Source organism: Macrobrachium nipponense, chromosome 12 (genome assembly GCF_015104395.2).
Source record: "Macrobrachium nipponense isolate FS-2020 chromosome 12, ASM1510439v2, whole genome shotgun sequence".
Taxonomy (NCBI): Eukaryota; Metazoa; Arthropoda; class Malacostraca; order Decapoda; family Palaemonidae; genus Macrobrachium; species Macrobrachium nipponense.
In genome coordinates this window covers 91,914,418-91,931,056 of record NC_087205.1, presented here as the reverse complement: position 1 = coordinate 91,931,056, position 16,639 = coordinate 91,914,418, and the positions used below count along the sequence as shown (strand labels likewise).

Genomic DNA, 16,639 nt, shown 5'->3' with positions numbered 1-16,639 from the left:
GGTCCCCAGGTTAAGACGGTTCCGGCTTACGACGTTCCGAGGTTACGACGCTTTTTCTTAAATATTCAATGGAAAAATCCGTCCTGGGTTACGACGCTTGTTCCGAGGTTACGACGCTGACGCTTCCGACGCTCCGAGTTAACGACGCTTTTAAAAAACTCATACTATGATAAAAATCCTTTATAGTTTAGCACAGTATATTAATAAAAATAAGTTTCTGGTTAGATTACAACAAAAATTTTGAGGTTATGATGATTTTCGACACTTTTTATGTCGTATTTTTCTATGATTTATAGTGACGCCTCATATGCGGAACTAGTTTCCGAGCGAATGAATACATACTAGCTTGCAGTGCGCAAAGTTTACATATAACAGTCCAAAAGCACAAATAATGAAAAAAATCATTGCTTGTTTCCAAAACGAAGTTTCTGGTTAGATTACAACGAGAGAGAGAGAGAGAGAGAGGTGTCTTCCGACGCTCCGAGTTAAGGACAGAGAAGTGTTCGTTTCGTTAAACGGCCTCTGACTCATGCCAGTAAATGTTTGTTGTTGATACTATAATATAAGCCTATTAAAGATACGTTTTACTTTAATTAGTCTATATGATACGTAAATAGTAATCAACTGTTCTTGTAGCCCTCAAGATTTGGCAAAATCGAAGTATCCAAAGAGAGACATTATCCAGTACACTGGAACCTTGACATACGAATTTAATTTGTTCCGTTACCATCGTCGTATATCAAAACAGTTGTATCTCAAAGCATTTTTTCCCATTTAAAATAATGTAATATGTATTAATCCGTTCTAGCGGTATGAAACCACACCTAAACACAGCTAAATTACATATAATATACACAATTTATACACAAATAAACGAGTAATAACACACAATGATAAAATAACAGCAATGTGATAAATGATAATAAATGTTAATAAAATCAATTAAAAAAAAGAAAGGAATTTTACTTAACACAACGAAAGATGACGTGAGGCCAGCAGGGGGAGGAGGTATGGAAGGGTGGCAGGGAACGATTTGTTCTCTTTTTATTTACGTATGTACACTAATAACTACGTAATAAACACAAATGAAATAACATTGCTAAACTAATTTTTATTTTTTTATTTTAATCAGTTTGTAGTTTAGAAATATGGTGATGCCTTTGGAAGGTTTTATGCTTTGCTATAATTTCATGTTTTGCTTCCATCGAAATCATTTTCTTCTTGGGTTTTTTCTTATCACCTGCTTTGTCTTTAGCTTTGAGACCCATGGTTAATAATAAAGTAGACAAAATAACACGAAAAATAGGCGCAAATACAACGAACTAAACAACGACGTGTTAACATGCAGCACCAACAAACAACAGACTGAACGCCATTCATCGTCGCCTATACAACTAACACTCATCGCAAAATCGTATCTCAAATATTTCGTTGTATATCAAAGCTTATATTTTCGCAAATTTTCTGTTGTATCTCAAAACATTCGTATATTAGGGCAATCGTATGTCAAAGTTCCAGTGTAATTTGATCAGAGAGAGAGAGAGAGAGAGAGAGAGAGAGAGAGAGAGAGAGAGAGAGAGAGAGAGAGAGAGAGAGAGAGAGAGACGCCTTGGCAACAATGGTCACCGTCTCGGGGATTGACGTAACATTTATTTTCTGAACAGATAGGACAGAGAAGTGTTCGTTTCATTAAACGGCCTCTGACTCAAGCAGGAAATGTTTTGTTGATACTAATATATAAGCCTATTTAAAGATACGTTTACTTTAATTAGTCTATATGATACGTAAATAGTAATCAGCTGTTCTTGTAGCCCTCAAGATTTGGCAAAATCACTCAAGGTTGTACATAAAACTTCAAGAAATGTATGTCACCATTACAATATTTTTACCTTAAGAACCAACATTCTTTTATGAAAATAAATCCAGTTGACACTAACAGAAACACCTGTGTGACCAAAGATTCAAGGTAGGTATAACTTTTTATTAGTTTAAGACATATTTCCAAGCGTCGTTCCGGCTTACGACGATTTTCGGCTTACGACGCATCTCAAGAACGGAACCCCCGTCGTAACCCGGGGACTGCCTGTATATATCACCACCTGACCAACCTAGCCAAAGTTAAGGTGTTTTAACTAAGGCTTAAGAGTTAAAAAGTCGCCCTTGGCGGTGACTCAACAACTAAATTAAGATCTCTTCCTAACCATTTTCTACAGGATAGGATGAGTGGTACTTCTTGCCCCCAAGATTGTGTCTGCAGACCCGTATGGCCCTAGCGAGCAGATCTCATATACCATCTTCACATCCCGCAGGGAGTGTGAAGTGAACACAGAGTTGCTTCGCTAAAACATGGTACTCAGGATGTTGCTGAGTGCCATGCTCTGTTGAAATGCTTCCGAGGCCGCGCCCTCACCTCGTGAGCATTCAGATCAAAAGATTTCAAATCTTTGTGCAAACACAATGAAGGAGCCTTTTTGAAAGAACTCCTTAACACTAAAGCCAGGGTGTTCTTCGATATGGGCAAGTCTGGTCTTTTCTTTCGGAACAACCTGCATGGATTGCCCGAATGACTTTGACTTTCTTGAGTTTTACGTAGATAAAACTTGAGAGACCCGACAGGGCACAGGACTCTCTCTGGCTCCTGCCCACTAACTTGTGCCATCCTTGATTCCAAGCTCCTGGCCCAAGGACAAGACGGGTTTCCATTCTTAGGCCACAACGGAAGGCTTAGAGAGCACACCGCCTTGTGTTCTCTAAAGCCAAAACTTGTGACGATGGCTTAAAATCTCACTAACCCTCTTTGTCGTATCTAGGGTGGTTAGAAGAAGGCCTTCCTGATCACATGCAAGAAGTTAACAGGAAGGAGAGGTTCGAATGCTTTGACATTAAGAACTTCAGACTACGTCTAAGTTCCATATTGAAAGCTTCGATCTGGACATGCACAGTCAGTCCGTCTGTACTAAAGACAGGTGACCGACCAGTTGACCAGTCAGACGAATCAAGGACAGCAAGGCTGTACCCTGAAGACCATAAGGCACTATTCTTCGCTGAAGGATGAGTGTCTGGACTGCCTGGGCGATTCAATCTAAGCAAACCTTGGGGGGTGTATCAACGCAACCCAACATCATCAGCAAATCAACTCCTGAGCAACTCCTGACTCGAGCTTCTGGTGCCAGGAGAAAGGAGCAGGAGCAAAAAGGCGATTCAGTCCCGAAGGACGAATGCCTGACAGTCCAATCTGGTCTCATGTTACACGATCATCGGGGATGTAAAAACGCAACCGACTTCGTCAACAAGAAACTCAGGGCTACTATATGTCGCCTGATCTCCCACGAGTGTCTGACTCCGAGAAAACAGGTGAGACAAAAAGTAGATGGTGAGCGAGTTTCGAGATTCCACAGAACTCAAAGATCGTGAAGGGCTTTGTTGTTTGACAGAAGCAAATCTCTGAGCCCAAAGGCCGTCAACAACATATTTGCGTATTCTTTAATAGTTGTGACTGCCAGCTTATCCCATTCTTCAGACAGAAAGGGAAGACGGTAATCTTATTCCTGTCAACATCTCGATAGTCTGAACGTAGTCAGACTCAGAGCGGAGAGGTTATAGGTACCTTTCGTGTTAGAGTAGACCGACTCTCTCGGAAAAGATCCTTGGAAAGTGAACTAGGAAGGACGTGACCTCTGTGAATCCAGGATCCTGAAGGCCAACATGGGGCAATCAGCGTCATTGTCGCTCCCTGTGACGTCATAAATCATCTTATTACATTTCCTAAGCGTTTGAAAAAGGGGAAAAGAGACTAAACATCCATCCCCGTTCAATATCATAAGATGGCGTTTAATGGTACCGATCCCGGATCGAGAATAAGGGAGCAGAGAAGAAGAAGCCTCTTCGTCCTCAACATAGCGAAGAGATGAATGAAAGGACGTCCCTAAAGTCTCCACAACTCTCAACATACTTCTAAAGAAAGATTCCACTCGGAAGTCAGTAGTTGCTGCCGTCGATCGAGACGATTCGTACGGACTTTTGCAATCCTGTGACGAACCTCTAGAGGATCGTTACATTCTACGCCTGTTGTTATAATAGGCTCTTTCTTGTAAACTCGAACAGGGACCGAGAGAAGATACTTCTTAAGATATGAGAGAGCTGTGGAATATCAGAGTTGATCTGGACCACTGGTTCCAAAAACTCGTTTCGAGGACTGGAGGGACGACCGAATTGCTTCTACTTCTTTCAGATTATGATCCAGGACATCTGAAACCCTATCCAGATGTCCGGCACCTTCTTACTATCACCTCAGGTGATACTTGACGCACTGAGAGATGTTCAGAATCATTCCTAGATCTTGAATAAAATTTCAGTTTCCCGGTAGGAAAAAACTGTAGAGGTCTGAATTGCAGTCTATTCAGGGAAACAAACTTCTTCAGGAAGGAAATGCTCCCCAGCAAGCTCATCCATTCCCTCCCCGAGTATGCTTACTTCCCTAATAAGGCTGCGGTTTGCCTAAGCAGGAGAGCATCATATAATAGTGCAATGTTGCGGTAGACTCGTAGTCCTATACCGTGCGGTAACGAGCACCGAAAGGATTAAGAGATATCTCTGTTGAATATAGTAAGGCAAAACGAATGCAATGTTTATTCATTCATGTAAGAAATCCCCTCAATCTTAGGCTAAAGTCCGTGATTGTAAGGCAGAGATACAGTTAGTCAGTCAATCCCGCAGGAGAGAGAGACGTAACCGCCAGCACAGAGATGCGGTTAGTCAGTCAATCCCGCAGGAGAGAGAGACATAACCTACCGCGCATGACAGCGAATGAGCTGAGACTGGCTCGGTTGGACTGGAGGACAGTGACAGCAGCTTACATTCGTCGTCTCTTACCGTTATGCGTGGGTTGCCAGCTACTCTATTCTACGAAGAAATAGGTCCGTTATTTTTGAGCAGAAAGAGACTCTCAAGCTGGTATATTTAAGCGAAACAGAAGGCGCTAAACATAGAAGTGCGTTTGTGTCGTCATAACACTATCATACAACGGTAAAAGAAAAATCGGAAACTCCTGGTAGGCTGCAGGAAGTAACGATTAAATGCCCTTAAAATAAAAGACAATAGACCTCTCAGTTGTCATCCGAAAAGGTAACTACAGCAAGCGTATATGACTTGAACCAACCAGCAGTAAAATAACGCAAGGCAAAATATGAAATTGTTATGATACAATAAAAGTTTGTTCATACTTACCTGGCAGACATATCTATAGCTGAATTCGGAAACACAGCTACATACATATCTGACAGGCAAGTTTATTGAACAAATCTTAGAGAATCGAAGCGGATAGCTCAAGCTTCTTATGTTATTGGACATAATCGTTCATTGACGCAGTCTACAAGTCTATTACTTGTACGAGTCTGCGATTGATGAATGAGGGCTCTTCCGAATCTTGTCAAAAAGAGTTTATCCGCTTACGCAATATAAAGTTATTGAGATGTTTGTCAATGAGAACTAACCCATTTACGGGACAAAGAGATATTTTGTCAATGAGGGGATACCCACTTACTTGACAAAACGATAGTATATTGTCAATGGGGGAAAGTCACTGAATGACAAAACGTAATCCAGGAAGTCGAGCATATTATTTTTCCCATCCTTCCCGTATCAATCGAGGAAGGGGCAAGAATCCTGATAAGAGACTGGGCTTTCGGGCCATGGTAGGACCCCGATGTTCAACTTCGGCAGCGTAGTCCCGAACTTAGGAACTAACAAAATCTATCATCTGAAAAGCCCTTTCAGATGGACTAAAAAGCTTGCAACTTAAATTTATTGGCAGTATGGCAAAGGAAGTCCTGTCTTGCGCTTTCCTGAAGAGCGTCCTCTTGATGAGTGCTTTTGCAAGAATCCTACCGAACGTAGTCGAGCGTCGTGACGTGCAGGACGTCGAGCTTTTTACATAACCCGTAACTGCCTTATCACAAAGTCTTGACTGCGGTAGAGCAAACGAGATCTTCCCTTGAGCTTTCCTTAACTCCATCCACCTTTGCGAAAAGCAATATTAATTGACAGAGACCTCTTGAATTCACGAAACCCGATGTCTTGCTGGGTTTCGAAGACGAAGTTGCCTGTTCACTTTAAGCTTCCTCCGAAGCACTGCTTACTTCACATTCTTTGCAGGTGAGGTAGAAGGTATCACCGAAGGTAGAGGTAAAAATTCTTTAGGCCCAAATCTGAACAAAAGAGCTTGAAGAGTTCAACAGAAACGTTCAGCCAGGCGACACACCTGCGTGCGCTGGTGCACGGCTCGGCGTCCACTGGCGCAATGGCGCGCGCTCGGCGTCCACTGGCGCAAGCTCGGCGTCCACTGGCGCGCGCTTGGCGTCCACTGGCGCGCGCTTGGTGTGGCACCCGCACGCGCCTGGCGTCCATACCCGATCGTCCCGTCCAACAGCCGAGTCCGTCCCAAAGAAGCGTGCAGAAAAGCGTTCACGCTGCCTGACAGGCGACAAAACAAGCGAGAGAAACTGCCTTCAGGGAAGAGCGAGATACATCTCGGAGAAAAATCCGACTGCACGAAGCAGTCTCAGGAGAAGGGTTGATCGTGTAAAAATACGAGGGGCGAGGGAACGCCTTCTTATTCTCACAGAACAAAGCTCGGACGTTTGCACTCAAAAGCGGTCCTGCTACTACGACTTCTTTTTCGTATTTCTCGGTGGAAAGACGTATACATGTTCAGGCGACGTTCGCCTTATTACTTCTCACTGAAACGCATGACGAGAGAGAGAGAGAGAGAGAGAGAGAGAGAAACGTGAAGCGTCCTCCTCTATAAAGCTTCTATTTAGAGGGCGCGAGTCCTTCCGAAAGCTCCAACCCCTGCGCGGGGAGGACGCTTCGGAGGACGAGAAGCAATCCTTCAGGATTCGTGCACATGCACGCACTTTGGCAGCCTGGGAGTATCTTCAGGTCTGCCGAAGGCACGTCAGATCGGTGGGGGTTCCTTGTAACCCTCCTTCGGCTTTCGACATGCTCTCTCCCTGTTCCTCCGGGTAGTCAAGCAGAGGTCCCGGCCTAGAGGCGAAATAAGGCCGATCTGACGCACCACTACACAAGGGGCACTGTCACTGCACTTAGCTACTTCACTTTTGTTTGGGCTCTCTGAAGCATGCACTTTCGATTCTAAGTTACGAATCGAGAGAGTATCAGAGAAAGGGCAATACCCTCTCCAGACACTGTTTTCGGGCCCGAAGGCAACACTACAGGGTGTATCATTTACAGAAGTAGCACTTCACAACAATGAAGGAGAGCGAGCACCTCTCGCAGACATATTCATAGCCCGTAGGCCATACTACAGGGTTAGGCAAAAAGAAGTCTACAGGTAGATTAGCAGGTTCACTACCCTGACTTCTGTTTGCTGATTAATTGCGTACATACGAATCATACTTCTTTCTTACGGAATTAGAGAAAGTCTCCACAAAGAAGCAAGACCCATACCCCTCGTGCATACTAAGGGCGGATATACCGAAGCTTTCGGTAGCCACACCCTATCTTTGCAGACAACACCCTCTGAAACTAGCCTAACTAGATTCCATGATATCTTATGCGAAAATGAATCAAATTCAAATCAATTTAAGATAGCGTATGCCTAGCCACAAATCCAAGTAAATAAATCAAAAGACAATCAGGATACTTAGCGGCAATGATTTTTCCAAAATCCTAAGGCGGAGGTACTGAAAACAGGTGTTTCCAGTACCGGCGACAGAAAAATTATGAAGAGAAAACGGGAATGGTTCCAGATACCCGCCTCCCAGCGGCGGGAATGGGCACTAACCACCTGGCCGACGACTGCGTGTGCCGGAGGTTTTTGAAATTCTGTCGGACTTCGGAAAATACAGCTATATATATATCTGACAGGTAAGTTTCATGAACAAAATACCATTTCTTATTTAAAATGTCATAACCCAAGTTATCACAAGTTGTACTTAACACATTACAAATCAACTACTGTCCAAGGAAAGGATAAGAAGCACTAAGGGTCAAACGGAAATATGAAAAAGGAGAAAAAAGTTACCTACTTACTTTGTATGTACAATTCCGAATGTGCGATCCTTCGCAATAACATTTCTCAACATAGATATATTCAGTGGGTGAAAGACAGTCATGGGCAAAGTCTGGGTAGGCACTAGGACTAGATTCATCAGGAGATTGTTATCATGTAACAAGGGTATTGTGATGTAGTCGTTCTCATCCTGCATTGTACGTCCTCTCAATTCCTGTGTTTCTCCCAAATACTGTAATGAAGAAGGATTAAAAAAATAATAAAAAAGGCTTCCATATCTGTACGCAGACATAACGCTCCAAAATCAAAATAAATTTATTCAGAAATCATCAGTCTTTTTGTGTGCCATGAATAGACTCAAACACTTCAAACACTGATGAAAGAGAATAACAGTCAGTTGGTATTGTTCATACACTGACAGATTGCATTAGTTTTTTTAATCAGTCAAGAACATTCTTTACGTTTCCCAGTCCATGAGCTGTAAGAACAATGCTGGTGGAGGAAGGAACTCACATTTTATGTAAATTGCCTGAATGAAAAATTCTACTTATTTTTTAATGATACTTTTTCCACCACATTTCTGATTACAGTAATTATTAATTAGCAGAAATCCCTATTTGGGAGCAAGAGAATGAATGAGATTTAACTCAGCATCAACGTCCACTTCTTTCAAAGAATCACATGGTGGTTGCATTTAGATTACATTGGACTTTGTACCAACATAGGTCCCTGACCAGAGGCTGTAAGTGGGGTCAGGTGTTAGAGAGAATAATACATTTGGTGTGGGACTCTAGACAGAAAATGACGTCCACTTTTGCCCAGTCAGGATGGGAGACCTGTATTGCCAAACAGTACTTTCAAAAGAGATAAAAGTAACGAAGTACAGCACTTAGCCACCGTGAGTGATTTTGAGACAGTGATCGTAGAGAGTCTAAGTTATGACTTATACAAATTAGGCTCCAACCTCATTTTCATAATTAGTCCCATTTAGTGGGACTGTGTAAAGTGGGAGTTGGGATAGTAAGAAGGAAGAAAGGGTGCAGGAATGGGGGTAAGGTACAATGCTAAAAAGCTGGTGAAAAATAAACGTATGGGCCTTCTTTTACACGTATAGGGGCCGCACGGGCACCACAAACAACCTTCAGTAATGCCATCCCACTTAAGATGTACTTATGGCACTACCCTCCTATGGGGAGTCTACGTCACTGATCATGTCATAATGGAATATGAAGGGATGATTTTAAATACGTATACCACAAATTACATGTTCAAACAATATTTGCTGAATACCAGGTGTCAAGTATTAATAAAGTTCTAACATAGCACAGTACTTACTGTGTGTCTGGATGGAAGCGTAACATCAAATTGTTCAGCATTGTCATCCTCACCAACAGTTTCGTCGTCATCGCCACTTTCGTAGTTGTCCACGCTGTCATCATCTAAAACCAAATTTTACCAATAAATTCTTTTGCTTTGGCTGAAAGTTTAGTATTCAAGAATAATAAAAATATACTAACATTCACCACCAATTTGAGACAACCATTAATGTCAAAGCTACCATATCATCTTTAAATCCTAAAACTGTCAGCGAGGGACTCTATAAAGTGGGACTAGTTCTTTAGCATCTTGACAAAATATATGTACAAGTCATAAGGCAAAACTGTTTCAAGGAAAGCTATGACACATAAAAAAAATACAAACTTACTGAAACTCCACAGTGCTTATTTGATTGTAATTATAAACATTTTGGTCTTAATTCACTCTAAATTGCACTAGAACCACGTTGCGGTTCCTGGTTCCTAGGCGCTCACTCCACAAACACAGTTACGGGCAGCACACGAGTACGTACACGGTTTATGAGGTGCAAAGCTTTATTCCCTTAATTGTTTACTTTACTCATTATTTAGTTTAACTTTATTTTGTTACTTCAAAATGTTAATTTAATTCTTATCTATTATCCCTTTTTTGCAACCAAATTAACCCCGAAAAATTACAAATATTTCTGATGTACTTACGAGCTGACGACGCGACGAAAAAATGACTCATCGTTGCCAATCTAGTAGAGCTTCACACATACGCCGATGCATTTACAAACTGTTTCCATGAATTCTAGTTGTCATAGTAAGGCAGTAATGATAAAATTGATGTAGGTAATATGTATATATACTACAAATAGATACGCTAATTTCACTTATTTCCCCGGTTTTGTGTAAGTCTTATACCCAGTTTGGAGGGTAAACACATACCAGTTGGCAACACTGATAAACAATTGAAGAGCCCAAAAAATGCCGTAGTTCCCTTTGATATGTAGTGGTGTGCAGATTTAGCCCAGGAAATGGGAAGTTTGTGACACAAGCGACTCCGCAAACATCGAGATGGCGTCAATCTTCGAAACATTTTTAGTTGTAAGTAAAAATTTACGAAGCGTCATGGGGGTAGTGTGCACTGCGTTGGCCACACTTTTCATTACCCTCTGTTTAATCTTAAAATATGGCCTTAATTTCTAACTTTGGAAAAAATACTTACTTCAAAAGGAGAGTAAAGGTCTCAAGAGCTCCTGCTATCACCACCAACAACTCATGACTGACGACCATCTCCGGTGTCAGGACGTGTTAAAGTACTTTTTTGGAGGGTGGCAATAAACACGGTAGTCAGTGAGTTGGCCAGTCCAGTCGGTTGTTTACCCTATCGATCATTCCACGCCCACTACCTAACACCCCAATAATATCTCGATCATTCCACAGCCACTACCTAACAACCCAATAATATCTTGACCATTCTACGCCCACTACCTAACACCCGAATAAAACCTCAACCATTCCATGTCTCCCAACACCCCAATACCTATAATCAATGTAGCTTAGGTAGCTAATAAGTAGGCTATAGGTAACACTTAAGGAAGTAGCTAGGACTGGGCAGTTTAGAACACGTAGTGTAATATTTACCCAGCACATTAATGGGTCCATCCAAGGGGGAAACACCAGCGACTACCAACCCTTATCACGGTGGACAGGTCTTATTCACTCGATATTTAAATGGTAAAACAAGAATACAATTACAACTCCAAGCATACCATTCAAAAGATTGAAGTTTTGTCAACATAATGTGATATATGAAAGCCCCATACGAACTAAAATAAGCATGTGACGCTCTTCGTAAAATATGTTTTCAAGGCAGTTTTGAAATCCAATATGGCGGCTACCGTGGGATGTACAGGTTCTGATCAGTGACAAAAATCATCTTTCCCAGCCTTCCCAGCAATCATTTGAACAATGTTAGCATATGTATGTAACGTTTATTAATCAGCACAATAAAACAACATTTTGTTGCCTATATTACTGAAAGTATGAAACTTTTTATTCCCGGGGTCATGGTTTGAACTGAATTCATTCTTACCTTGTAATCGGTGGTTTTTATCCTTACTGCCATCACAACTAAAACTCCACAGTGCTTATTTGATTGTTACTATACACATTTTGGTCTCAATTCACTCCACATTGCACTTTAAACAAGTTGCTGTTCCTGGTTCCTAGGCGTGCGCGCCACAAACACTGTTACGAACAGCAGACGACGAAACTGCAAAGTTTTATTCCCTAAATTGTTTACTTTACTCGTTATTTAGTTCAACTTTACTTTGTTATTTAAAAATTTTAATTTAATTCATGTATATTATCCCTTTTTTGCAACCAAATTACCCCGAAAATTTACAGATACGTACAGTGGTTCCCCCGTATTCGCGGGGGATGCGTACCAGACCCCCCCGCGAATAGTTAGAATCCGCGAATGTTTGGAACCCCCCTCTAAAAATGCTCATAAACTCCTATCTTAAGCATGCAAACACCAAAGTATCCCTAAAAAGATCATCCTTCATCAAATATACATAAAATATCCTATTATGGTTCATATTAATCTTTGAAATATTATTAATACTGTTTTAAAGTAAATCTTACATTTTATGTTGATACATAAATACATACTATGTACGTACTGAATGACTTAGTTACGTATGTGAAAATAATTCAGTCCCCCCATAAGTATTCAGTCATGCACGTTTTCTTTCATACTGTTACTATTTGAGACATCCATTTTCTTTTTACAAGGGAAGTGAAATCACAAATATGACAATTTGTCGAAAATTGCATTTTTCCTAACTATACAAACCTGAGGTCCTTTAACAATAGGAAGTAGCTAGCGGCAGCTGGAACGGTCGTAAGCTTCGAACAAGGGAGAAGGTAGTTAACTGCTTGTCCGACAGTCGCGCGCCGCGCGACTGGGAGGTAACAAATCACTTTTGCTTTTTGGCCCATGCAAAAATACGCAGAGTGAGGGGTGGCATGAGGAGGGACTATATGTAAAGGACCTCAGGTTTTTGTATAGTTAGGAAAAATGCAATTTTCGACAATTGTCATTTGTTCCGATACGTAATACAAACCATCGGTCCTTTAACAATAGGAAGACTCACTTCTTGGTGGGAGGAATCTGAGTCTTTTGATGAACAGACTGGTGTTCGTCCATCCCTGGAATGCCTCCCTGGTCGTAAGAGCGAGGGAGGGATCCAAGCCTCTGTCCGATTGATCGGGGAGTGCACCGCAGGATCAATGGTCAGACCTCTGGGCCGAGTACTAAGAGAGAGGCAAGCATATCTCTTCGTAACCAGCAAGCAAGAACTTGTTCCTGTTTGCAAGAGGCAACATAAAGTATGGGTTGTCTCAAGCTGGCATCCACTTCCTCCCCCTTGTTGGAGTCAGTGGTGGATATACGCTCCTATCCCTAGTGAAAGGGATAGGATGGGGCTCTGTTGAGTAGCTCACCTGGCATCTTGTCCTTATCCAGCAGGGTGACGACCGTGTCCCCTCTAACCACAGGTAGAGGGGAAGAAAAGATGGGAAGAGGATCCAGTCACACTCTCATTCACTCATCCATTCTTACGGTCACACCAGGACTCGATGCTGTTCAGCCTGCGAGGGTCTGGGTTCGCTACACAACGTGTTGAGCAGCCACCACGGGTCCCAAGGAAAAAGATCCAAGGACCTGTGGGCAATATCCCGAAGGTAGAAGGAAGGGCATGTGGTCTGGTTGGACCAGACCCCTGCTTCAGTACCTGCGCCACGGAGAAGTTCTTGCGGACAAGGCAGCATCTCCTTCCGCATCGAAGGTGGTGAAGTCCATTAGGGAGGGGATTGTGAACGACTCGAACCAATCGTCAGGGACCGAAGGTTCCGAGTCTTCGCTACGAAGTTCGGTACGAAATCGAGCGTCACGGATCCCCATCCCCTGGATGCTTGACTTCGCAGGAGAAGTCATGCAGTTCCTCAGAGGAAAAGAAGGAAATAGTCCGCATGACCTATCCCTCTTCTCTACTTCGGTGATGTCCAGTACCCATACTGGTCTGTCCGTTTGCCACGAAGTCTCTCGCATCCTCCTATCCCCATGCAGCGAAGTTCTCGGTAGTGGATAGGACACCGACACTCCATGGTGGGTGTCAATGGTATGGTACTGTGACAAGCTATTAAAACGAAGTATGATTTGCTCTGTAACAACCGAACTAAGTCAACAGCGTAGTTCGTAACTGACTCGGGCGCTCTGACAGCTGCCGACTGACTGCGTTCGTAGGAGGCAAGTTGTCAAAGCATCCGAGTAAGTCACGTGACCTTCGCCTTTAAAGGGTTATGCCGAGAGACCAAAACAAATAATGTATTTGTTTTTGTCACCAATGCCGGACAGCGAGGTGATGATTCTCTTAAGGCATGTGCCCAACAGGCGGCGAAAGTCAATTGCCTTCTAGAGACCGAGGTCCCTGAAGGTAAAACATCTCATGGTTGTTGAATCTCAGCTAAGGAGAAACAACACTATGTACCGTTGAAGACGAAGGTAGATATTGAATGCAACCTACGTCTTCACACATGAATCGAGAGAAGGATTCTCAAGATTCATAACCTGTGCCTACAAATGACTGAAAACGCTAACCGCTATTTCATTGCTGTCCGGTGAGAAGTCGTAGTTGCAATGAAAGCGGGGCGTTCTTCATAATGAAAACACAGGGGAAAGGGGAAAGCCGCCTGAAGAACTGCTTCTCATGGGCTGAACATTTGGAAGTAGAGCTGTCAGTCGGAGAGTAGGCGATGTCTTCTGACACATCTTGTAATTCGGGTTGAACAATGAACAATTGTACACCTACGAATAAGAAGATATTTTGAAGACAAACTCAGATGTCTGCAAAATCATTCGCATTATCGCAGTGCGATGCAGCGGGAGACTTGTACAGACTTCTGTTACCGTGCGGTAAACAGAAGATGAAAGAGTCCAAGAGATATCTCTGTTGAAAATTCTCGCAATGTCGAAGGCGATGGAATCTAGCGTCACAGCAGTAGATGGTCCTTCATTATTGCGAGAATCCCCGTTAATCAGAGACCTAAGTCCATGATTGTTGGGTAGAGATACGGTTCGGTAGTCATCAAAGCAGGGAGAGAGGCCCAGCTGATACTGAGCTGCTATCAGGCAGTTCAATACGCAGTAGTTGAGCCTGAGCTCTCGCTGACTCCGTCATCCTGAGTTGCCAGGTAATCCATTATTCCACGAGGAATGCGTTCGGCTAGAACTACCGAGCATAAAAGATATGCTCGAAGCAATTATATTTAGGCGAAACGAATTTCGGTAAATATAAAAGTTGAAATGGTGTTGTCGTGACAAAACCATAAGTATATAAAATTGAAAACTGAAAACTCCTGGGAGGTTGCAGGCACCCCGAGTTGCAGTTCAATTAGAATACTTGTCTTATAAGTCGCAATCCGTAGATTAACTAGGATATGCGCCTACCCCTCGACAATTCAACTGCTTAGTAGAATCATGTCGCGAGGTTAATATACGTAGTATATTTGTAGGATTCTGAACAACGATCTCCATCCTAAATTCTTTCCTTCAAGAAAACAAAATAAGGATTGGAGATCGACCACCTTCGATCTCTATCAAAGAGAGTGAAGGAGAAGTCTTCTCGAAGGAAAGCTTCAATGGTGAACAGAATACTAAGACGATAGTTCAAGCCAAACTGGATATTTCCCGTCCGATCTTCTCTATTCCAGGTTGGTCGCCTACTGTGAGATAGTTTCTTTCAGCAGCAGTCTTCTTCCCAATGCTAGTAAATTCCAGGAATTCGAGCATGAGGCGAGGTTCCCGATTATCGTGTAACATATCGGGGATTCTCGTCTCGCTCACTTTGGACCGTGGTCTCGCGTAAGTGTTTGGAGATCGTAAAAAACTCGAACACTCTGAATGCGCTAGAAATTCCGTAGAATTCTAAGCAGTCTGCGAAACCCCCACCGAATTCGTCAAACGATATCGGCTGGTGGTCCTCTCGATTCCCGTAGAAATCGAAAATGGGGCAGGATTCCTCCTCAACGACCGGGGCTTACGTCAGGTAGGACCCGAAGGTCCCCCCGGTAGCGCAGTCCCGAACGTGGGATCCTACAGAGAAATCTCTGTAGGATCCCTCCCCTTTCCCTCGTAGCCGTAAGGAGAGAGGAAATGGGGGAGGAATTGAATACTCGCTCGCCTTCCCAGTGGAACTAGCAGTTGGAGAAGAGTAGGAGCAGCCATCGCCGCAACAGAGTCTGGGAAAACGTATCGTCAGAAGAAAACGTTTTCCCGCGGAGGGTTACGAACTCTCACTGTAGGTAAGGGTCTGCCACCACTGTGAACGTCGTCTGGGTGGGGCTGATCGACACCTGACAGGAGAGAGCCGATACCGTCCTCCGACTCATTCCAGTCCTCGTCGAGGTCGAAACCTCTCAGGACGGACCGAAAGGAGTATTTAAATACGGTGTCCGAAGACACGTAGAAACGCCGCTGTCGCAGTAGAGGCGGTGGAAGTAGCTTGATCGACCGGCCAGAACTGAGAGAGCCTTGTGAGACTTTCTTGTCCGGAGACGAGAGACTGGTTCGAGACAGAATCGGCAAGCTCCGATCGCGGCAGACCCACCGTCTTTTGGTTTGGGTTCCCTCTCGGGCCCCAAAACGACTCGAGCAGAGATGTGGGCTCTGCTGGTGGGAGCGGCAATCCTTCCGCAAGGTCATTATGCTGACGAATCAGCTTAATGACTTCTGCAAATTCCTCTGTATCTCGGGAGTAACCGCGTCTTGCGGAGTAGGACCGTCCAGTCCCCAACAAGAACAGATCCCGAGATACTCCTCCTTCAGAAGGAGGAACAGCGGCAGACCCCTGACGGTCTCCTCCAGCTACTTGCGCGTATGTCCTGGTCGGTCCTAGAACCGTGCCTGGTCCATACGGCGTCATAGCGGGATCGCGAGCGGCGCACCTCTCGCGATCACTCCTAGGTACCATCGCTCCTCCCGGTGTAGCCCGAGGAGGTTGAAGGTACAGGAGAGGCAGACCTGACGCTCCCCCCTAGCTCGCTGGCAGGACCAGCGTGCTTGGAGGGCTGCTGCTGATCGTCAACCCGCGGTGGCGATCGAGCAGCAGGCCTAGCCTTGCCGCTCGCCTGGGGCGAGGAGGCTCGGCTGAGAACGTCGACGCTGATCTCTAGCGTCAGGCGAGCTGTTGCTGGTTACCGTCGTCCTCCGCCCGGATCCCGATGGGAGCGGCGTCAGGTG

At 43.9% G+C, this 16,639-nt stretch overlaps 1 protein-coding gene across 1 annotated transcript in view; it reads right to left on the bottom strand.

Annotated features, from left to right (window-relative positions):
* Window positions 1-16,639, bottom strand: part of LOC135224664 (protein cereblon-like) — a 105,584-nt gene that overhangs the window by 35,841 nt on the left and 53,104 nt on the right. Inside the window, exons 2-3 of the mRNA XM_064263884.1 lie at window positions 9,368-9,471; window positions 8,053-8,264 (exon numbers count right to left, since the gene is read on the bottom strand). Of these exons, the coding sequence (XP_064119954.1) occupies window positions 8,053-8,264; window positions 9,368-9,471 (316 nt within the window). The remainder of the gene's footprint in view (window positions 1-8,052; window positions 8,265-9,367; window positions 9,472-16,639) is intronic.